Source organism: Gadus morhua, chromosome 4 (genome assembly GCF_902167405.1).
Source record: "Gadus morhua chromosome 4, gadMor3.0, whole genome shotgun sequence".
Lineage (NCBI taxonomy): Eukaryota > Metazoa > Chordata > Actinopteri > Gadiformes > Gadidae > Gadus > Gadus morhua.
Genome location: NC_044051.1, coordinates 33,172,998 through 33,197,017, shown reverse-complemented (window position 1 = coordinate 33,197,017; position 24,020 = coordinate 33,172,998). Strand labels below are relative to the sequence as shown.

At 45.5% G+C, this 24,020-nt stretch overlaps 3 protein-coding genes across 5 annotated transcripts; all 3 read right to left on the bottom strand.

Moving 5' to 3' along the window:
* Positions 1 to 210: 210 nt before the first annotated feature.
* Positions 211 to 2,518, bottom strand: LOC115542290 (gastrula zinc finger protein XlCGF57.1-like). Its single transcript, XM_030354536.1, has 2 exons — positions 2,232 to 2,518; positions 211 to 1,967 (listed from the first exon to the last, which is right to left on the bottom strand). The coding sequence occupies exons 1-2, from the start codon at positions 2,377 to 2,379 to the stop codon at positions 412 to 414; spliced, it is 1,704 nt and encodes a 567-aa protein (XP_030210396.1). The 5' UTR covers positions 2,380 to 2,518; the 3' UTR covers positions 211 to 411.
* Positions 2,519 to 4,176: 1,658 nt separating this feature from the next.
* On the bottom strand, positions 4,177 to 23,914 carry LOC115542378 (uncharacterized). Of its 3 annotated transcripts, none has more exons than XM_030354644.1 (4): positions 23,772 to 23,912; positions 22,835 to 22,940; positions 21,285 to 21,312; positions 4,178 to 5,364 (listed from the first exon to the last, which is right to left on the bottom strand). In XM_030354644.1, the coding sequence occupies exons 1-4, from the start codon at positions 23,789 to 23,791 to the stop codon at positions 5,021 to 5,023; spliced, it is 498 nt and encodes a 165-aa protein (XP_030210504.1). In that variant the 5' UTR covers positions 23,792 to 23,912; the 3' UTR covers positions 4,178 to 5,020. The 3 variants fall into 3 exon arrangements, with proteins under 3 accessions (XP_030210503.1, XP_030210504.1, XP_030210505.1); XM_030354645.1 differs by lacking the exon at positions 4,178 to 5,364 and adding an exon at positions 19,793 to 20,664 and having other exon boundaries at positions 23,772 to 23,914; XM_030354643.1 differs by lacking the exons at positions 21,285 to 21,312; positions 22,835 to 22,940; positions 23,772 to 23,912 and adding exons at positions 5,924 to 6,056; positions 6,724 to 7,072 and having other exon boundaries at positions 4,177 to 5,364.
* Positions 17,761 to 19,085, bottom strand: LOC115542375 (zinc finger protein 239). The gene has a single exon (XM_030354639.1). It carries the CDS (start codon positions 18,820 to 18,822, stop codon positions 17,962 to 17,964), a length of 861 nt encoding a protein of 286 aa, XP_030210499.1. The 5' UTR covers positions 18,823 to 19,085; the 3' UTR covers positions 17,761 to 17,961.
* Positions 23,915 to 24,020: the final 106 nt, after the last annotated feature.

The window sequence follows — 24,020 nt, the reverse complement described above, 5'->3', positions numbered from 1 at the left end:
TCTCACTGCGTCTCTGTCGAACCAGGTTTTCCCAAGAAAGCCTGGGTATGTTCAGCGAGGTTCGTGGTATACTCCCCTCACAAGTTTCCTTTGTATTTACCAACGATGTGAGAGTTTCCTAATATTTTGCTGTCAGAAGAATCAGAGAAATAAGTTCTTTATCACACAGACATAAATTACTAAAATGACAACAAAACAAAACAAAGCGAATCAAAAGCTGGAAAATGTTTAATCCTGATGAAAAGAAAAACTAAAAGCATTAATTTCGACAAATACCGGACAGAGCTCTCAATCAAAGCGCCCCGTTACCCTGTGTGAAAGCACCCCATTGCCCGTGTGCTTGAGCATGTGCACACTCAAATTGCTTGGGTCGCTGTAGCTGGCGTTGCAATGCACTAACAGGCAGGGCTTCTAACCGGAGTGAGTCCTCATGTGGATCTTCAGGGTGCCTTTCAGACTGAAGCCCTTCGGGCATTGGTCACACCTGTAGGGCTTCTCGCCGGTATGAGTTCTCATGTGGATCTTCAGGTTGCCTTTCACACTGAAGCGCATCGTGCATTGGTCACACTTGTAGGGCTTCTCCCCAGAGTGAGTCCTCAGGTGGATCTTCAGGGTGCCTTTCTGACTGAAGCGCATCGTGCATTGGTCACATTTGTAGGGCTTCACCGCAGAGTGAGTCCTCAGGTGGATCTTCAGTCTGCCTTTCAGACTGAAGCACTTCGTGCATTGGTCACACGTGTAGGGCTTCTCCCCAGAGTGAGTCCTCAGGTGGATCTTCAGGCTGCCTTTCAGACTGAAGCACTTCGTGCATTGGTCACACCTGTAGGGCTTCTCGCCGGAGTGAGTCCTCATGTGGGTCTTCAGGCTGCTTGTCCGACTGAAGCGCTTCGTGCATTGGTCACACTTGTAGGGCATCTCGCCAGAGTGAGTCCTCAGGTGGTTCTTCAGGTTGCAGCCATGACTGAAGCGCTTCGTGCATTGGTCACACTTGTAGGGCTTCTCGCCGGAGTGAGTTCTCATGTGGGTCTTCAGGTGGCCTTTCAGACTGAAGCACTTCGGGCATTGGTCACACCTGTAGGGCTTCTCGCCGGTGTGAGTCCTCAGGTGGTTCTTCAGGATGTTATTCTGACTGAAGCGCATCTGGCATTGGTCACACTTGTAGGGCTTCTCGCCGGAGTGAGTCCTCATGTGGATATTTAGGGTGTCTTTCAGACTGAAGCACTTCATGCATTGGTCACACTTGTAGGGCTTCTCGCTGGAGTGAGTCCTCATGTGGATATTTAGGGCATCTCTCCGACTGCAGCGCTTACTGCATTGCTCACACTTGTAGGGCTTCTCCCCGGAGTGACTCCTCATGTGTTTATTCAGGGTGTCTTTCAGACTGAAGCACGTCATGCATTGGTCACACCTGTAGGGCTTCTCCCCAGAGTGAGTTCTCGTGTGTTTATTCAGGGTGCCTTTCAGACTGAAGCACTTCATGCATTGGTCACACCTGTAGGGCTTCTCCCCAGAGTGAGTTCGCATGTGGATCTTCAGGGCATAGCTATCACTGAAGCGCTTTGTGCATTTGTCACATTTGTAGGGCTTCTCGTCGTTGTGGGTCCTCATGTGGACGATCATATTGGCCTTGTTGGGAATAACCTTTCCACAAAAGACACCGGGCCGGCCCTTGCGGCCGCCCTGATGCCGAGTCAGCTCCTCAAGGCGGACGAGCCGCACGCTGCAGTTCAGGCTCTTGGCCACGCTGTGGTCAGCGGACAGCGAGCTCAAGGCCTCCGGTTCTGACGCGGCAAAAAGGGTGTTATGGACGTTCACCGCCAGTGGGCCCTCCCATTGTCCGTAAACGGTCAGGATGCGCAACTCCCCGCTGTGACTTGACATGTGGGAGGAGCCAGGGGCGTCCACACGCAGACTCTCCGAGGTGGCGCCGCGCTGCGTGCTGCAGTCTGTGATGTCATTGACGTCTTCTTCAGAGAGGAAAACAGAGACAGAAAGTAACGTTTTTAATTAATCATTTTCACAAAGGTATAGAGTATGTACTTTGTACACACTTGTGTGTTGGAAGAATTATATTTGGGCATTCTTTCCAACTTCAATTTGTTGATTATGCATTATCCTTGTCGCCCTTTGGATGGTCAAGGGTTAAAGGCTCCTGCTGAGAAGGCAGAATCGAGTACATTCTCAGTTGATCAAGGTGGATTTCTTGCATAGATGCAATGTGTATTACTAACCTAGGGCGGGGAAGCCTCCACCAATATCCTCTTCAACCATGATTGAAATGGTGTCTGGGGTCTGCTGCTTTCCACATAAAGAAGGAAACACACACAAGACATATTTCACAGAATAGCTGTCAATCCCCACTACCGACAGATTAGGCATTTTTACACTGCACTTGGAACGACCTGCAATTTCAATGTCTTCCCTGTGTATTTATTTTTTTGATTCAAGACCCCCGCATGCAAGAATGAGTTCACATCTGAGTGTAGGCTAAAACACTATTAACTATTTACAAGTGCAAAAATGCCAACATATTCTTTATTCTGCTAACCAGCAGTTCCTCGCTGTGACTGGACATGTGGGAGGAGCCAGGGGCGTCCACACCCAGAATCTCTGAGGTGGCGCCACACTGAGTGCTACGGTCTCCGAAAGCATCGCAGTCTTCTGCAGACGGAGAAAAAAGGAAAAATTAATTGTTTTGACACATTATTTGCATAAAGGGAGGCATTGTGTATCTGTACACGTGAAAGAAACTTTAAATGTATGTCACATTGACAGAGGGTTTAAAATGTGTACTGCTGACATAGATTCACAGTTTTGGAGAGGGACGTCTCCTCCAGCATCCTCCTCCCTAGACCAGTGATGTTGATAGGTTTTCAATGTAGTGAGTCCCCGGGACCCACAGGTGGCGAGTTGGGTGGGTCCCTGAGAAATTCAATGGGTCCCGACTCCCCAGTTGAAAAAATGTGTTTCTTTTTTATTATTATTCTATTTCTTAAATTAAATGAATAGTGTTAAACTCCTTGATGGTGGTATGATATGGTTAGAGCTGGAGTACTCAACCGTTCATGTTTAACACTAGAAACGCCGGGCCATTTTTACTTACTCCTAGCGCCGCAAGAGGGGTCAAATGACCCCTAGGTCATTTTAATGAGAGGCTGTGCATTTGCACATAATGATCACTAGGTGGCGCCAAATAGCCATTACCGCGCGAGCGCCACATTTCTGTCTGTGTGTGTGTGTGTGTGTGTGTCACAAGCCTAGTCCTCACGATTTTGTCATAAATGTACATATATTCAATCAGAAGGATTGCAAAAAAATCCTGTTTGATTTGCTCATTCGACACGAATGAGCACAGCATCGAGCAGTGGAAACGTGGGTTTATTTACTATGAAGTTCGTATGTTTAATTGTTGAAATGAAATCAGCGGTGACGAGCTAGTTGTTTTGGTAGCGGCTAAATTAGCATGTCGCGATATTTTCTACAGGGGATCACGTCTGCGGCGAGTAGATGCGCAGAGGGTTGAAACAGCGCTTGTCCGATCTGCTCACAAGAAGGTTTCTTTGGCCAGTTACTGTGATTAAACGAGTTGTTTAATGTTCACAATGTATCGTTTCTCATGGGGAAAATGAGATGCGTCCCCGGGACGCATGGATAGTGAGTTTAGTGCGTCCTTTCAGACTTTAATGCGTCAGGGACGCAGGACGCGTACCTAGCAACATCACTGCTAGACTCAAAGCTCAAGTGGTTGGCCAGGTTAAGGACACTCAACGAACACCAGCGCAAAGTGATCTGATCACAACATGACTAGCGAGGCAAGCACAATAATTATATTTTGACACTAAAAAGCAACAACGTGTACTTCCCTCTAAGCTGATCAGCCAACATTCATGCATTATGAATTCAGTGATGTTTGAGAATGATAAACCAGCTCTTGAAACCCTTCTTGGCTCTTGACAGATTCCATCTTTGAAATGCAACTCCGAAGTTTGACTCGTGTTTTAGCAGGGCGCTGGTCATGATGCTTTTCAAAAGAGGACCAGGCTTTTTAGCGCAGGTAGAATCAAGTACATTCTCAGTTGATCATGGTGGTTTTCTTGAATAGATGCAATGTGTATTACTAACCCACGGCGGGCAAGCCTCCACCAATATCCTCTTCAACCTTGATTGAAATGGTGTCTGGAGTCTGCTGCTTTCCACATAAAGAAGGAAACACACACAAGACATATTCTTTCATTTTCACAGAATAGTTGTCAATCCCCACTAACGACACATTATGCCTTTTCACACTGCCAAGCTGATTCGGTCACGGCTTGGAACGCCCTGCAATTTCAATGTCCTATGTAAAACTGAGGGGTAAAATCCCCCTTCGTCTTGGAGCTGGCTTTCTTGGTACACCGGAGAAGGCGGGCCTACACACGGAGAGTTGGACTCTTTACAATGAATGCAAAATATATTTACATATTTTTTGATTCAAGACCCTCGCATGCAAGAATGAGTTGAAATCTGAGTGTAGGCTAAAACGAGATTAACTGTTTACAAATGCAAAAATACTGAAATATTCTTTATTTTGCTAACCACTTTGCTGACTAAGCATTGTAAGGAAAGTTTGTCTGGTACTTTCTCTTAGATCGACCATCTTTCGTCTTCTTTAAATGCGACTGCATCACCTTCTTTCCCATGATGGTCAGCAGCTTGCGGATTTCACCGTCTCTCCAGTTACAACTATTCATGTTGATATCGCTGCATCGTCTCTGTTGTAGAGACAATGCAGCAACACCTCTACCCAAGCCTCGCCCCTAGAACCGCAAGGCTGTCTTATCGCATTTACATCAAAATGAAACCGCCAATATGTGTACGGTCAGAGTGGGTTAATAGGGGTGCGAAATACAGCCCGTAAATTACCTCGGTCAGTGTAAACGCGCGGATCACACAGGGGAAAAGTTGGGCATAAGACGGGCATATTTGGCGGTGTAAAAACGTTTACTGAATAATAAAGGTGTGAGCTTTCTATGGGTTTGTTTTAGAGTTGTGACAGAGGGAGCCTCTCTTTTGGATGGTGAATGAGAAGATGATTTCCAACCTGCACACGCAGCTCCTCGTGGCAGACCAGCCGCTCGCCACGCTCCAGGCTCTTGGCCGCGCTGTGGTCCGCAGGCAGCGAGTTCAGGGCCTCCACTTCAGACGCGGTGAAGAGGGTGTCATGGCCGTCCTCCGCCAGTGGCCCCTCCCCTTTTCCGTAGACCCTCAGAATCTTCAGCTCCTCGCTGTGGCTGGACATGTGGGAGGAGCCAGGGGCGACCACACCCAGAATCTCTGAGGTGGCGCCGCGTTGAGTGCTACGGTCTCCAAAGGCATCGCAGTCTTCTGCAGAGGCAGAAAAAAAGGAAAAAGTATGTTTACATTTAGATATTGCATAAAGGGAGGCATTTTGTATTTGTACATGTGAAAGAATCTCTTTAAATGTAAGCAACTTTGACAGAGGGTTTAAAATGTGTACTGCTGACAAAGATTCACAGTTTTGGAGAGGGACGTCTCCTCCAGCACCCTCCTCCCTAGACTCAAAGCTCAAGTGGTTGGCCAGGTTAAGGACACTCAACGAACACCAGCGCAAAATGATCTGAGCACCACATGACATGCGAGGCAAGCACAATAATTCTATTTTGACACAAAAAAGCAACAACGTGTCCTTCCCTGTAAGCGGCTCAGCTAACATTTATACATTTTGAACCCTTCTGGGCTCTTGACTGATTCCATCTTTGAATTGCAACTCCAAGTTTATCTTTTAGCAGGGCGCTGGGCATGATGCTTTTCCAAAGACGATCAGGCTTTTTAGCGCAGGTAGAATCTAGCATCAGCCTAGAATCTATGCTGCCTAGAATCTACTACATCAAGGGAAAAAATACTCAATGTAGAAAGTACACACCTTCACTTTTAAAATGGGGCTGCAAAGTCTTTAAGGGTAGCTGTGTGCCTACAGTACGTGTTTCCAGGTGGTCTGTCTGGCAGGCAACATCCCTTGAGAGAAGCTGCTGAATGTAAGCACTTGATGAGCTGGCCTGCGTAGAGACAACAAAGTAAAATCAGTACTCAATTTATTACATTGTATATATTCCAGGTGCAAGTTGTAAGAAGATATAAGATAAGCATGTTTAGTGAATTACATTAGCCTAATGAAATGATATTACATCCTTGATTTGTTTACATATTTTATAGTTCACCTCATCAACTCAATACCATGACATCAAGCTCTGCAGAAATCTGCTAATAACCCTTTGATTTGAATCAGGTGTGAAGGAGAAAAGCCTATAATAGTGTTCCGTAATTGTCATATTCAAACCACACTGGGTGACTCAATAAAACTCCTTCAAGAAAACTTGGCCAAGTAATTGATAAGTACATTTGGTATAAATGGTAATGTGTCATTCAATTTGATATCTCATTCAACTTAAATTGGAGTGGATAAATGTGTGATTAATCGCGAGTTGATGCGATTAAAACTATTAAAAAAAAAAAAAATCGGGCGCTACAGCGGCCATGATTTAGTCCGCTGTCCTTTCTTATAGGTCCATGGTATTTACACACATAACTGATGCTATCTACCGTAGCATTAGCGACAGTAACTTGGCTGTTAGCTGTAGCGCTAATGCTAAAGCAACATTATAATGGTAACAACGGAACAATATACAGTAAAGCAAGACAATGATATGGCGTTAGTTAACTTACTTTTTCGAGGTTTGTAGCTGAGCCATGGAGAGTTGGTACTGATCCAGACTTGATTCTCAGACGTTGAGCAAGTCCAGCTCTGTATTGGCCCAAGTTGAGGAAGCAGTCGTCAGTGAAATGTTTGGCGCAGACTGGCGCATTTCCAGAGACAATGAAATTAACCCACTGGTTCTTCAGCGGCACGGAGGAAGGAACAAAATATAGACTTTTGTGTTCATTTGTACATCCAAACACTAAGCAACTGCTATGCTTCGCTCGTTTGCGAGCCATGGTGTCTCTCAAGGAAAGAACTACGTGTACACGATCGTAGAGTAGGGTCTGTCTGCGTCCTGCAAGACAGAGGCGTAACTTGTAGTAGGAGGCGTAACTTCCTCTTCTTTTATTTAGGTAGTCTGGACGCAGCTATGGCGTATTACTGCCCCCCACTGTTTGTTATTTCCCCCTAAACTTTAAATCCTTTTATATACTCCAATGACTACGTAAATACTAAATAAAGGCAATAAAGGTAAATACTCCCTTAGAATGTCAGACACCGTCCCTCTCTGTAATCTCTGACCTCAAACAAGGACTATAATTCTTGCACCTTTTGCACAATACTGTACAATTCTTTTTGTACAGTGCTGTCTTTTATGGATGTATGTGTATGTATATATATATATGTGTGTGTATGTATATATGTATGTATATGTATATATGTATGTATATATGCCTGGTGTTGTATATATATTTATATTGTCCTTAAATTTGTGATTTGTTTTTCTTAGGTTGTATCTTTTATCTTTTGTGTATGTATGTGTATTTATGTTGTATTTATATGTATATGTGTGTATATATATATATACGTATATGCGTGTGTGTGTGTGTGTGTGTGTGTGTATGTATATACATGGATATGGATACATATATGTTATATTTTATATTATATTTTATTCTTAATATTTATTTATTTATTTATTTGTGTGTGTATATCTGGAGTTCGTGACAAAAATTATTTCCCTCTGGGATTATTAAAGTATTTATCTATCTATCTATCTATCAATGATGTGAAGGTAGTCCATCAATTCCTTTGTTTTATCCACTGAATCCAGATTTAAAAGGGTGCGCATACTAAAAACTGATTCCCCAGCTGATCCAAGCCTCCGGTACAGAGTCCTCCTTTGCCTGGAATAGCGCCCCCACTGGAGAAGTACATGTTGTACAGTCTCTCCTTCTCCACACTCACACCTGCCATCTGGGTGTTTGCCAATCAGAGCCAGCCCACTCCTCAGCCCACAGTGTCCAAGCCTCAGTCTTGTGATTGCTACATCATCTTTTCTTATGCACCTAAAAGTGCACCTATCTTTCTTTACATTTTCCTGTATTGTAAAGTATGCCCTTCCCTTCCTTTCCTTCTCCCAAGAATTTTGCCACCTTTCCTTTAGAGCCCTGTTCATTTTTGCCAAGTACTCGGGTGCCCCATATTGCAGATGAATTTGCACTGTTTCCTCCTTCACCGCCTTCTTTGCCTCCTCATCCGCCTCCTCGTTCCCTTTCACACCCACATGAGCCGGCACCCAGAGAAACCCCACCTCCCTTCCCGCCTTAACCCTAACCCGGTCTGGACTTGGATTTTCCTTCTTTTATTGAAATTAAAGCTGCAGCTGAATCGCTACATATTGTTGAATACCCCTGTTGATTATCCTCCACCCATCGTAAGGCCCATAAGACTGCCACCATCTCTGCTGTGAATAATGACATATGATCTGAGACTCTATGCCCTATTCTGTACCCGATTTCAGGAATGCTAATACCCACTGCTACTTTACCACTCTCACGCTCCTTTGACCCATCAGTGTAAATGAGTAGATGGTCTCCCCATACTTGTTGCTGCCAGACTTCTATCTCTTTTACTACACCCTCTGACATCCTTGATTTGCTTATACTCATCAACTTTAGGTCAACACTGGGATCTGGGATCAGCCATGGCGGAGCAACTGAGCGACACACTGGAGGACAAACACTAACATCCCTGATACCAATGTCCTGCGCCACAGATTTAAGATTTTCTGCAAAGTTAGTTTTAGTTTTTCTTATTCCCATAAACTCCCAATGATCACTCAGTAGGTCTTTTGTTGGTAACACTTCCCTTTGCCCTTTGAGCTTCATTAGGTATTTCAAGCCAAGTTTATATCTTCTTAATACTAGCGGCATCTCACCCATTTATATTAGTAATGCTGCTATTGGAGTTGTACAGAATGCTCCACAGCACACTCTCAAGGCTTTTGTTTGGACTATGTCTAATTTGTTTAAAGGCCCACTATGCAACTTTTTTAGCCAAAATTACATTAAGTATGCAGGTTGAGAGTTATGCTGATGGTTCTGCATCCATTTCTGGGTCGATTGGTGGGTGTGTCATTTACCCATGTCGCCTCTCCAGTGAAAAAGCGCATATGCAACTTGCTCTGCTCGGACCGGGACATTCCGGATGTGACGCAGCGGAGGTATCCTCGAAAATGTAGTCAGATTGTAGTTTCCAAAATGCTTTACGGCACAGACACACACCCAAACATTAAACCGGCTAGATATAAACAGCCAGTTGCGAGGCAATTGTTGCATTCATCATGGATCAATCGACTGATAAGGGACCCAAGAGGCGACCGTCGGTGGAACAAAAGAAGAATGGACCAGAAAAGAGATCAGACACGAGTGAACGGGGAACTATGCAACTTTTTTGGCTTGATTTACCTTAATATAACAGGCTAAGAGTCATTGCGATGGTTCTATTATACATTTTTGTTCGATTGTTCGTTGTTTCGACTCACCCTTGCGCATCTTGGCGGAGAAAAGGAATATATTTCTGCCGGCGACCCGCCGCCCACTCTCGCGGGAGTCTCGGGTCTCGCGATGTAACGAATTGCTTTACGGCACAAACCCCCATACACGGAACCGGCTCGATGTAAACACAGGTCAATTAGATGCTGCCAGGGCAGGCCCCCAGGATAGGCACATACTTCCGCAATCCACCAGTGCTCAGAGGCCAAGCCTGGTATTGCAGCTGTTTAAGCTGGCTGTGGACGGGGGTCCGTCATTTCAGGCGGCCCAGAAGTAGATATCGCCGTCCACTCCAATACAAGTGGGGAACAGGATTGTGTCTCCGCAAAAAATGTCTGGATATCAACCAAAGGCTCATAATTACCTTCATGCCATGTCCTAAAAAAATGTAAGTTTTTTCTTTTCAAAACGCCACCTCAAGCGTTTTATTAGCCGTTATCTCGCTGGTGTGCAGCTGAAAGGAGTGCTAGTGAAACAAATGGCATCCGAGAGGGCCTAGTTCAGTGTTCCGTTAACGTGTCCGATTTTTGGACTGGTTCATCTGCTGCTCAATAACTCTCACGGTCCTCTGCTTGCGATCATTGTGATTCATCATGTATTGATCCATTTATTCAAAAGATCCAAAGACAAAGAAGCGGTGCATTACGGTATCAGTTCTATATTTCTGCATCCGGTACGTCACGGACTAGCCCACGTGTCTTGGCCGCATAACGCGGAAGCCAATCGCTCCTGTATGTTACCATGCGCCACTGAGCAGTTTGTATATGAATGAATGGGCGGCCATTTTCCAGTCCGTGGTCCATCCTTTATTATGTCCATGTGCCAGAGTCATAATAGGGAGAGAAGAGTTGTGACCATAGATATATATATATATATTAACTAGATGCCCTAAGGTGGCGTCTAGAACTAGGCATCTAGGTAATATATATATCTATGGTTGCGACACTCTCTGATGTCGCCGGCAGGGTGGTCACGTGGTTTATGTAAGCCTGTATAGTTCAAAAACAGGCCGCGCTCTTCAATGGGACTGCCAGCAGCGATTGCAATATAGAATGGTAAATATAAATTAAAAAACACAAGTACTTTTCTGACCATTGTTGCATATTTGTAAACGTCAGTTCGACATTTGGAGTGGTAGGGTGACAACTGCAAGCTACTTAGATATGTTTAAGTTTGAGGGAAAGCTTCACGTTCGTGTTAGCATGGGTAGCACTAGGCTACTGACTTTATTGGCTTAACCTTACTACATCTGTTCTGAAATCAGAATCAAAAGTATCACATATATTAAAAGATAACAAATGAAAGTTTTTTTGTTTTTTATTAAACAATGGGCCAGGGCCGGCGCTGGCCGTTTCGGCGCCCTAGGCGGACAGGTCTTTAAGTTGAGGTCTTCCGAGCGGGGGGGTGCTACGGTGACGGTTTCGGTTTCGGGCCGCCCTGGCGATTGCTCCCGCGCCCCCTCCCTTCTCCGTTCGCGTCGTATATTTTAATTGACTGATTAAGGGCGCCCCCAACGCATTTGTCGCCCTAGGCAGTCGCCTAGCTCGCCTATGCCAATCGCCGGCCCTTGGTCAGACAACAAGAATGTGTGTGTGTGTGTGTGTCCAACTTGAAAAACAACAACAAAGTGAAGGAACAGGGATGAATATTGTGTTAACAAGAGAGGAATGCGCTGAGGAAAGGAGACAATTAAAAAAGCCATACAAGTAAAATGGACCACTGGTTATAAAACCCTGCAGCAAATGCAGATTCCACTGCCTAACATCTGCACTCTGCAAAGAGAGTAGGCACCAAGTAAAGCCGGGCCCCGTTTCCCGAAAGCATCGTCAGCCTAAGTGGATCGCAGAGTGGGTCGTACGAGCATCGTACAGTTTTCAAATTTTTCCCGTAAGCATTGTTGGTAACGAATGTATTGAAAACGCCCGTAGCTAACGAGTGCTCCAGGGTACTCGTAGGACGCTAAGAGCATCGTTAGCCTACTATAGAGTGAACTCATTATTGCATGCGGGTGTCTCCATTCATAAAAAAAATAAAACATTCGGGAGTATGCAATAATACAAATTATTCTAAAGAGGTCAGAGACTCCGTGCACAGCCCCGACTTCCCAGTGAACCAAGAAACCCCGCGCCGTGACGAATGGGGGATTTAACCCCCTCGGTTTAACACAGGAAACTTGAGATAAGAAGGTGAAATTGCCGGGCGTGCCAATAAGCTGCGACCGAACCGGCTCGGCAGTGTAGAAAGATCTATAGCCAGGGTTCGAGTTAGGTGGGAGGCAGTGGGAGCTTTCGATTATGAGCAGCTACTTGCCAAACGAAAAAGCCTGACTTCACAAGGTGTCTTTTTATAATTTATTTGTTGATAAAGTTGATCAGCAGAGAAATAGTTAGCCAAAGACGTTGACGTCGCTTAGCAACCGAAGACGCTGGCGTTGTTGTGAAGGTCCCATGCAAGTGAACGGAGCGTTCCACGGCATTGAGAAGAGCCGTGTCATAATAGTCCATATTTACGTCCTATATCTCCCCCCCCCCCCCCCCCCCGTCAAAATTCAGCGCAAGGCCGGTACGGTCTCCCCCCACCGTCAACAACTTTAAGAGACCCCCACAGAGATGGAATCATAACTTGAACCCTGCCTATAGCCTACTTCATCCTGCCCAACAATATGGGCAGGATCCAAGTGTAGCAGGTAGGACGGTAGTGATGGGTAATGCACCTTGGCCCCTCCCACTGGCAACAATCTAGATCAGGTGGCACATGTGGCACGTCTTAAAAGAGGTGCAAACTCAGTATTAGTGCAAAGACGGTGGAAGTAAAAGCCTCCGTAGCAGCTGCGTAAACAGAACGTGAGTCTTTTTGAAATGTTCGTTTTATCCTTTTATGCAAACTTATTCTTATTAAGCAGCGCCTAACACAGTCTACTGTCTGTTTGTAGCTTCAGCCTGGTGTCTGCACGTAGCCCTGGCTTGGTGACTTTTCATATGGTGACCAGTAAATGGTACACACAACCACGAGTCTACTGACACGTGAGCGCATAACAGCGATTTGTGAGTCACACGGGGTAGCAGCCAGTAAGTGTGCTGGCTCCCTTGGTCTAATACAAATGTATGGAGTAGTGTTTTTAGCATTGATCATTTCACGTTCGCTATTTGTGTAGGGACGGAAAGCTCACGTCGGGTGAGAGTGCACTGCTTTGCGTCATCCACACGTGAACGCATTGGTGCTGGAGTTGTTGGTCTAGTTCATCTGGGCTGGCCCAAACACGAGGATTGCCATCGTCTGTTCGACCAGCCACTGTTTTTCCCAGGACCGAATTCGTCTACTTGTATCTATTTGAATGTAACCTTGCTACGAGTGCTATAACCATCTGCCACTCGTATCGTGGGCTAATTGGGAGACTAGGGGGAAGACCGGCTAGTGGTAGCCCTTTAACCCAAATTGTTTTGTCTTTTGTTTGTTTTGTTTATTATATCTTTCTTGTGTGGCCCATGGACATTTTTACATCATCTCTTGTGGGAACAGTATTTGTTTTCAGTGTTTTAGTGTTTGATTTTCATTTGCTGCTAACTGCATGGGTTTTATTTGCACTTGTTGCTAACCAGCATGTTCATTGATTATTGTATAATAAATGTTTATTGATTGCATCAGTCCCATTTCTGTGCCTTCATTGGACACACCTGGATATAGTTTGATAGTATTGTTTAATCATTCTCTAAACTATAGAAACAAGTACCCCTGGGGGTCACACAAGCTCTCCTAATCGAGTCAGCAATAGCCGCGTTTGAATGATAATGTATGAATGGAACGTTGCATTTTTAATGTCTACAAATATTCTATACTAGAGAGCCAATCAATGCAACCTTATGCTGAATCAGATAAAGTCGGCTCTCTTGCTGCGCAAAATAGGCCTATATGTTTAAAAATTCAGCACATTAAGGCCCCGTCCACACGAAGCCGAAACGGGCGAAACCGTTACGGTTTCGATCTATCAGGTTTCGAAGTATCTCCGTTAAGACGAAGCCAAGCGAAACCGGATAGATCTGTAGAAACGCTGTAAACATTCCAGGCCCATAAGGGGCGCTGCTTCTGGTACACAAATCCAGAAGAAGAAGAGGCGAGCATGCGCATAAAGGCTGCCCCCCGAACCACTAACAACACAAACAAACAGCTCTTCTACGATGGCGAACTAGATTCTCAATAAATAATGGCTTAGCAACCCAACAAGGGACATGATATGCTGCAGAACGATTACAAGCTTGTGGTCCGCCATCATCTTTTTTGTTGTGATCTCCGCGGGCTTAAGAGCCCTTGGCTAGGAGGTTGAGGGGTGGGGCGATGACGTCAGTGTTTGCGGTTTCAGTCGGTTTCAGGCGTCCACACGAAACCAAAACGAAACCGGATAGATTTGAAACCACCTCCGAGGGTGGTTTCAGAAGTTTGCGGTTTCGGTCAGCGGATTCGCCGGCTTCGTGTGGACGGAAGGCCGAACCGTACAAGACCTTTGCGGTTTCGCCATGAAATCGGCTTCGTGTGGACGGGGCCTAAGGCCCCGAAGCCGAAACGGGCGAAACCGTTACGGTTTCGATCTATCCGGTTTCGGAGTATCTCCGTAAAGACGAAGCCAAGCGAAACCGGGTAGATCTGTAGAAACGCTGTAGTACACATTCCAGGCCCATAAGGGGCGCTGCTTCTGGTACAGAAATCCAGAAGAAATGAAATAAGAAGAGGCGAGCATGCGCATAAAGGCTGCCCTTATGCGCATGCTCGCATGTGATTTCTGAGACTCCGCGGGCTTAAAGCTAGGGTGAGCGATTTTGGAGAAAACAGCCGTTGAGATTCCGTCGCGTGCTCTCTGGCCTCTCCCTGCCACGCTACCTGCTGTAGCTCCTCCCACCGAACGTCAGTTATGCGCGTTCATGTGAATTCAGTTACATTGATAGGAAGACGAAACACCATGTCCGATTCCGAGGTAATTAAACATTAGTGCTGATAGCTACATAAGTAGCCTACATATATAGCATCAACATCTTACTCACAGACATACCATGTATGTTATCTTAAAATCATTGCAATTGCGCTGGTAGGCCTAAGAAAGGTAGCTGTATCAGCCAAGCAAGATAGCAGACTAATTGCAACTGTAGTTCGTTAGCATAAGCTGCCAGAGCTAGTAACCTGGTCATCAATATATTATATACTGACGTTTTGAAGTCATGAATTGTACTACAATAACGCTATTTTTTTGCATTATAAGAGTGTCCAAGAAGAGAGCCAAGCTGGCTCTGGGGACGATTATGTCCCAGGTCCTAGCAGCACAGGACGTGGGATATGTAGGGTCAGCGGTCGTCCTGCTGCTAGAGGCAGGCAGCCTAGGGGCAGAGGCAGGGGCAGAGGAAGGGGACGAGGTCGCGGTCGGAGAGGTCTTGACACGATAGGGCAAGAGGACATGGCCCGTGTGGAAACAATCAGGATTCAACGAATCACAAATGAGCAGGTATGTTTATTTCATGTCATACTTTTAACAAAAAAAAATCAGGCGAGCCAATTTTCTGTATAAATGTGTAATAAGTAATTGTACATTTCCTGGCCAGGTTCGAATCAGAAACCTGAACCTAGAAGCTTCCCACCATCTGCTGGAGCTGTGTTTGGAACGGGAACCATCCCTCATCTTTGACCTCCTGGCCATGTCCATCCCTCATCCCACATCTGACCCACAACAGCCTGGTCCAAGTGACCCACAGCAGTCAGCCTGGTGCATTTGCACCAAATGCAAGGAGATGCCTACGGATATAGAGAGGAAATGCTGTGGACAACTCCTAGACTCCTGTGTCTCCGAAGCCGGATTCGCCGGCTTCGTGCGTACGGAAGGCCGAACCGTACAAGACCTTTGCGGTTTCGCCATGAAATCGGCTTCGTGTGAACGGGGCCTAAGATAAATGTAGTTGTCACACAAGCTATTTTGGATTTTTGTAATATGGAATTAGTTCAGGGGGGGAAATGCCGTGAATAAATGTATGCACAGTGCGTTCAGGATTCGGACTGATATGTCGACCTAGGCTTAATCAATTGTGTTTTAATATCTTTAGCATTCATATTATTGCAATCTATTCTTTTCGTAGGCTACTCTGCGGTTGGCCTTGATGGGGAGATATTTTAACCCTTTTTAACCCCATTTTCCTGCGACATTCCTGCGTCTCCACCTGCGTCATAGCCCGTTTAAGAACCATGTCAGCGGACAGGTACAATCCTACGATCGTCGTGAGTGCAGCGAATGCACGTTCACGTTAAGAGGAGTTTCGGGAAACGCTCCAAAGAAATGATCGATCGGGAGAATGATCTTACGAGCGAAGATCCATCGTTATCGGGAAACGGGGCCCTGGCCCCAGTGTTTGAGATGCCAGATATATCAGGCTGAGGTTTGTGGAACCAAAAACAAGTGGGAACAAGGACTAAGAACGACAGAGCAAACATACAGTAAGTGAACAAGAACAGCAAAGTAGAGCCAGGGGGTATCAATAAATAAAACAATGTTAGTCATGTGTGCTACAAGAACAACAAATGTGTAAACAGGTGTGCGTGTAGGCCTATATCTAACTTGTAAAACAAGAACAAAGTGAAGGAACAGGGAGGAATATTATAAGTTATTAATAAACAAAGAAAATACTCCACAAACATAAAGTGCATCAGGTCGAAAGGAAGGACAACAATCGCTGCCGCCGCCACCACCACCAACAGCAGTCGCCAGCACAAGCCGCCACCACTAGCAGCAGAAGGCGACACCACCATCCTTCGCCACCACCAGCCAGCTCAAGCAGCCATCGCCTCAAGCAGCAGCGACCTGCAGCAGCAGTGTTATCCGGCCCCAGCCAGCTCAAGCCACCAGCAGGAGCAGCCACCAGCAGCAGCATTCACCTTCAGCAGCATCCACCATCAGCAGCATTCACCTTCAGCAGCATCCACCATCAGCCGCATACACATAACCGCTATGTCTGTGACACAATTAGGCCCAGGCATTTTTTATTCTACAAATTCATACTATAGATGTGAGAATTGTTCAGAAAAAAAAAAAAAAATCACCTCCATAGTCGCCCTGGAGTCACAGGGCGACAGTCTCCTGCAAGAATCAGGGAAACCTATTATAGGACATTCTGTCCAGAAATTAAACATTTAGAAGAGTACGTGACACTTTGCTTTGATAGTTATATACCTCTGATTGGAGATTGATTGCCGGCAGCTCCTCCAAACTAATGTTTATACCTTCAACTAAAAATGACAATTAATTTACAACAATTTCACAACAATTTGATTAGCAAGACAATTATTGATGTCCATTGCCAATACATGAATACATACTCATTACAAAGGCCTTGGAAGTCGAGGCAGTGGGGTCAGAGGACGCCCCCCCTTCCACTCCTACCATCATCGGCCGACCTTCGTTATTGGCGAGAGCCAGCTCCTCCGAAGTGGTGAAGGGCGGCGGAGCGGTCCTCCTCCCAGTCGTATTAAATTTGGTTTTCTTTGCTACAGGTAATCAACATGTGACTTAAGGTTGGAGCCTAGGCCATTGCAAATCATACAGGCTAGATTCACCTGAAATTATTCAAATGGATGCTTACAACTTACCACATTAAATATTATTTTAATATTTATTTATTCTTGACTTGGCCCCATGTTCGTAGGAGCTTGCGTGCAGCACATCTATGGGGCTAAAAGGCATGATGATGCATGATATTTTTAGACAATATGCAGAATCTTTTCACTTACGAATTAACACGGACAGCTATCTTTTGCCAGCACGCTACCCTAGCCATATTATGGGCAAAGGTGTTCCCCTTGGCTGTGATGTGGACTTCGAATTCCTCGTAGGAATTCATAATAATACACCACGCACGCCCATTCACTTTTCATAAGGGGGAGTCAAATGACGTGATAAACACACCTTTTATGTGAATGCGCATTGAACCTAAAGCGGAAAACCTGGTTCGACTAATTTAATCTAAAGTGAGTGTCGTGGAACCATTTAACTCTGACTGCGAGTTGCGTCTCTGTCGAACCAGGTTTTCCCAAGAAAGCCTGGGTATGTTCAGCGAGGTTCGTGGTATACTCCCCTCACATGTTTCCTTTGTATTTACCAATGATGTGAACGTTTCATAATATTTTGCTGCCAGAAGAATCAGAGAAATAAGTTCTTTATCACACACATAAATTACTAAAATGACAAAACAAAGCGAATCAAAAGCAGGAAAGTGTTTAATCATGATAAAAAGAAAAACTAAAAGCAGTAATTTCGACCAATACCGGACAGAGCTCTCAATCAAAGCGCCCCGTTACCCTGTGTGAAAGCACCCCATTGCCCGTGTGCTTGAGCATGTGCACACTCAAATTGCTTGGGTCGCTGTAGCTGGCGTTGCAATGCACTAACAGGCAGGGCTTCTAACCGGAGTGAGTCCTCAGGTGGATCTCCAGGTCGCATTTCCGTTGGAAGCTCTTCGTGCATTGGTCACACCTGTAGGGCATCTCCCCAAAGTGAGTCGACATGTGGAACCTCAGGGCGCGGCCTCGACTGAAGCGCTTCGGGCATTGGTCACACCTGTAGGGCTTCTCGCCGGAGTGAGTCCTCATGTGGATCTTCAGGGTGCCATTCTGACTGAAGCACTTCGTGCATTGGTCACACTTGTAGGGCTTCTCCCCGTAGTGAGTCCTCATGTGGATCTTCAGGTGGCTTTTCCGACTGAAGCACTTTGTGCATTGGTCACACCTGTAGGGCTTCTCCCCGGAGTGAGTCCTCAGGTGGATCTTCAGGTGGCTTGTCCGACTGAAGCGCTTCGTGCATTGGTCACACTTGTAGGGCATCTCGCCGGAGTGAGTCATCATGTGGCTCTTCAGGTGGCTTGTCTGACTGAAGCGCTTCGTGCATTGGTCACACTTGTAGGGCTTCTCGCCGGAGTGAGTCCTCATGTGGACGTTCAGGTTGCCATGCCGAGCGAAGCGCTTTTTGCAATGGTCACAGCTGTAGGGTTTCTCGCCGGTGTGGGTCCTCATGTGCATCGTGAGGGTGTAGCTATGACTGTAGTGCTTTGCGCATTGGTCACACTTGTAGGGCTTCTCCCCAGAGCGATTCATCATGTGTCTATTCAGGCTGCCTTTAGGACTGAAGCCCTTCATGCATTGGTCACACTTGTAGGGCTTCTCCCCGGAGTGAGTTCTCATGTGGATCTTCAGGGCGTAGCTATCACTGAAGCCCATCTTGCATTGGTCACACCTGTAGGGCTTCCCCCCAGAGTGATTCATCATGTGTCTATTCAGGTGGCCTTTCAGACTGAAGCGCTTTGTGCATTGGTCACACTTGTAGGGCTACTCGTCGTTGTGGGTCCTCATGTTGACGATCATATTGGCATTGTTGGGAATAACCTTTCCACACAAGCCCTTGCGGCCGCCCTGATGCCCAGTCAGCTCCTCAAGGCGGACGAGCCTCACGCTGCAGTTCAGGCTCTTAGCCACGCTGCGGTCCGCAGACAGCGAGCTCAAGGCCTCCAGTTCTGACGCGGCAAAGAGGGTGTCATGGCCGTCCACCGCCAGTGGGCCCTCCCCTTGTCCGTAAACGCTCAGGATGCGCAGCTCCCCGCTGTGACTTGACATGTGGGAGGAGCCAGGGGCGTCCACACGCAGACTCTCCGAGGTGGCGCCGCGCTGCGTGCTGCAGTCTCTGATGTCATTGTCTTCTTCAGAGAGGAAAACAGAGAAAGAGAGAAAGTGATGTTTTTAATTAATCATTTTCACAAAAGGTATTCAGTATGTACTTTGTACACACTTGTGTATTGCAAGAATTATATTTTGACATTCTTTCTAACTTCTATTTGTTGATTATGCATTTTCCTTGTCGCCCTTTGGATGGTCAAGGGTTAAAGGCTCCTGCTGAGAAGGCAGATTCGAGTACATTCTCAGTTGATCCAGGTTGTTTTCTTGCATAGATGCAATGTGTATTACTAACCTACGGCGGGCATGCCTCCACCAATATCTTCTTCAAACTTGATTGAAATGGTGTCTGGGGTCTGCTGCTTTCCACATAAAGAAGGAAACACACAAAATACATATTCTTTCATTTTCACAGAATCATTGTCAATCCCCACTAAAGACAGATTAGGCATTTTTACCCTGCCATCTGATAAAATCCCCCTTCATCTCGGAGCTGGCTTTCTTGGTTAACAGGAGAAGGCGGGGCTACACACTGGAGGACTTTACAATGAATTGCAAAAAAAGAAATTTGATTCAAGACCCTCGCATGCAAGAAGGAGTTCACATCCGAGTGTAGGCTAAAACGCGATTAACTATTTACAAGTGCAAAAATCCCAACATATTCTTTTATTTTGCTAACCACTTTGCTGACGAAGCATTGTAAGGAAAGTTTGTCTGGTACTTTCTCTGAGATCAACCATTTTTCGTCTTCTTTAAATGCGACTGCCTCACCTTCTCTCCCATGATGGTCAGCAGCTTGCGGATTTCACCTTTTCTCCAGTTACAACTATTCATGTTGATATCGCTGCATCGTCTCTGTTGTAGAGACAATGCAGCAACACCTCTACCCAAGCCTCGCCCCTAGAACCACAAAGCTGTCTTATCGCATTTACATCAACATGAAACCGCCAATATGGGTAGGGTCAGAGAGGGTTAGTTACCTCGGTCAGTGTAAACGTGCGGATCACACGGGAAAAATTGTGCATAAGACGGGCATATTTGGCGGTGTAAAAACGTTCACTGAATCATAAAGGTGTGAGCTTTCTATGGGTTTGTTTTAGAGTTGTAACAGAGGAAGCCTCTCTTTTGGAGGGTGAATAAGAAGATGATTTTCAACCTTCACACTCAGCTCCTCGTGGGAGACCAGCCGCTCGCCGCGCTCCAGGGTCTTGGCCACGCTTTGGTCCGCAGACAGCGAGTTCAGGAACTCCACTTCTGACGCGGTGAAGAGGGTGTCATAGCCGTCCGTCGCCAAAGGGCCCTCCCCTTTTCCGCAGACGCTCAGAATCTTCAGTTCCTCGCTGTGGCTGGACATGTGGGAGGAGCCAGGGGCGTCCACACCCAGACTCTCTGAGGTGGCGTTGCGCTGAGTGCTACGGTCTCCAAAGGCATCGCAGTCTACTGCAGAGGGAGAAAAAAAGGAAAAAGTCATTGTTTTGATACATTATTTGCATAAAGGGAGGCATTGTGTATTTGTACATGTGAAAGAAACTCTTTAAATGTATGCAACATTGACAGAGGGTTTAAAATGTGTACTGCTGACAAAGATTCACAGTTTTGGGGAAGGACGTCTCCTCCAGCACCCTCCTCCCTAGACTCAAAGCTCAAGTGGTTGGCCAGGTTAAGGACACTCAACGAACACCAGCGCAAAGTGATCTGATCACAACATGAAATGCGAGACAAGCGCAATAATTCTATTTTGACGCAAAAAAGCAACAACGTGTCCTTCCCTCTAAGCTGATCAGCTAACATTCATACATTATGAATTCAGTGATGTTTGAGAATGATAAACCAGCTCATGTGGCATCTGTCTTGAAACCCTTCTGGGCTCTTGACTGATTCCATCTATGAAATGCAACTCCCAAGTTTGACTCGTGTTTTAGCAGGGCACTGGTCATGATGCTTTTCCAACGAGGACCAGGCTTTTTAGCGCAGTCAGAATTTAGCATCAGCCTAGAATCTATGCTGCCTAGAATCTACCAAATCAAATAAAAAAAATACTCAATGAGTAATGTACACACCTTCACTTTTAAAATGGGGCTGCATAGACTTTAAAGGCCCAGTATGCAACTTTTTTTAGCCAAAATCACATTAAGTATGCAGGTTGAGAGTTATGCTGATGGTTCTGCATCCATTTCTGGGTCGATTGGTGGGTATGTCATTTTCCCATGTCGCCTCTTCAGTGAAAAAGCGCATATGCAACTTGATCTGCTCGGACCGGGACATTCCGGATGTGACGCAGCGGAAGTATCCTCGAAAATGTAGTCAGATTGTAGTTTCGAAAATGCTTTACGGCACAGACACACAACCCAAACATGACACCGGCTAGATATAAACAGCCAGTTGCGAGGCAATTGTTGCATTCATCATGGATCAATCGACTGATAAGGGACCCAAAAGGCGACCGTCGGTGGAACAAAAGAAGAATGGACCAGAAAAGAGATCAGACACGAGTGAAAGGGGAACTATGCAACTTTTTTGGCTTGATTTACCTTAATATAACAGGCTAAGAGTCATTGCGATGGTTCTATTATACATTTGTTCGATTGTTCGTTGTTTCGACTCACCCTTGTGCATCTTGGCGGAGAAAAGGAATATGTTTCTGCCGGCGACCCGCCGCCCACTCTCGCGGGAGTCTCGGGTCTCGCGAAGTAACGAATTGCTTTACGGCACAGACCCCCAAACACGGAACCGGCTCGATATAAACACAAGTCACTAAGGGATTGTTATATTCATCATAGATCAGCCGACTAAAAAGAGACAGAGAAACCCAATGTCGGAGGAACAGAAGAAGAGAAAAGGGAGACTGACCGGCAGAGAGGCCAGACACGAGTAAACGTTGGGCAAGCTGTTCAGGAATAGCGTGTACTGAAAGAAAAAGAAGACTGCAAATCAGACGCCGACTCGGCCGTGTTGCTTTTGTAATTGAAAGTACCCTTGGGTGGCCTTTGTCTTCGTGGTATTCTTGATGTTGATAGTCTCTGTACAAATGTGTTTGCTCAATCATTTTGTTGTGAGCCCTGTAAAAATTGTTTTTTCGACCGTTTTGTTGTGAGCCCTGTATGTTTCTAGCTTGCTTGGTTGCAACCATATAAACACCTTTGGTTCCATGGGTGTTTTGCTGTTCGTCTGTCTCGTCCCCCAGATACAGACTGAATCCCTGAATCCAGGTTCTTGTTTATTTAGATTATTATGTTGGCCAAACCTCTTACACTGATTTTTCTGTTCAACCTAAGATAAAACAATTATAATCTAGGATATAAATTCTCCCCGTCAACTATAAAAGGATGGATTTATGTTTATTCCAATACAAATACACCCTTTTAAAAATGTATAACCTTGCCTACACTTTATGAACATCTACTTCGGACATGGCTCCACGCATTGGCCGGCTTCTTTGAAAACAAATGCACATGGCTCGCGTAGAAGTGCATGGGGAAGGGTCGTCAACGAGTTGTTACGACAATGTTGTGAAATATCTACTACGAAGCTTTAGGGGGCGCTGTGTAGAGAAATGTGCGTGCCAAAACCAAGAAAACAGCGAAGAAATGCCCGAAGTTGCATAGTGGGCCTTTAAGGATAGCTTTGTGCCTACAAATATGCGTTTCCAGGTTTTCTGTCTGGCAGGCAACATCCCTTGAGAGAAGCTGCTGAATGCAAGCACTTGATGAGCTGGCCTGCGTAGAGACAACAAAGAAAAATCAGTACTAAATTTACTACCTTGTATGCATTCCAGGTGCATCGTAAGAATATATAAGAGAAGCATGTTTAGTGAATTACATTAGCCTAATACTTAAAATGTGTTCTATGAAATGATATTACATCCTTGATTTGTTTACATATTTTAAAGTTCATCTCATCAACTCAATACCATGACATCAAGCTCTGCAGAAATCTGCTAATAACCCTTTGATTTGAATCCGGTGTGGAGGGGAAAACATGCCCATAATAGTGCGTTCCAGGTACACTTTTTTTGCCCGTAAATAACCAGCTATAACTGGGAGTACAAGAGGGCAGAAGGGTGCGAAAACACGGGTTCCCAGAAACGCAACATATGTATTTAGGATGAGTTTTACAGGTCAATCTCCTCATCAGTAAAACGCTAGAACTACTGCGGTCCAGTGGCCGGTAAAATACAGTTGTATTCGTTTGTTGTATGGTGAGCAGACATTGTTAAACATTGCATTCCCTTGATATCCAAGCAGCAGATCAGTGCCCTCTTTGTTGAATTGTGCCCATTCTCGTATGATGCCCCTTGCTTGCTGAGGTGCACACTCGAGTTACAGTGCGTGTATTTATAGTTATGAATGGGCGGCAATGTATTAGTCCGCTGTCCTTTCTTTAATAGGTCCATGGTATTTACACACATAACTGATGCTATCTACCGTTACATTAGCGACACTAACTTGGCTGTTAGCGGTAGCGCTAATGCTAAAGCAACATTATAATGCTAACAAGGTAACCATATACAGTACAGCAACACAATGATATGGCGTTAGTTAACTTACTTTTTAGAGGTTTTGTACATCCAAACACTGAGCAACTGCGATCATTCGCTCGTTTGCAAGCCACGGTGTCTCTCAAGGAAAGAACTATGTGAACACGTTCTTAACTCATTTTCTCATGGGCGGTCGGCGGGACAAATAATCTGGGCGGGCAAAATAAGAGGAAGGTGAGGTAACCTTTCCCCGTAATATCGATTTTATTAAACATGGATAAAATAATACAAACAGAATAAATGCAAGAAAAAATCCTGA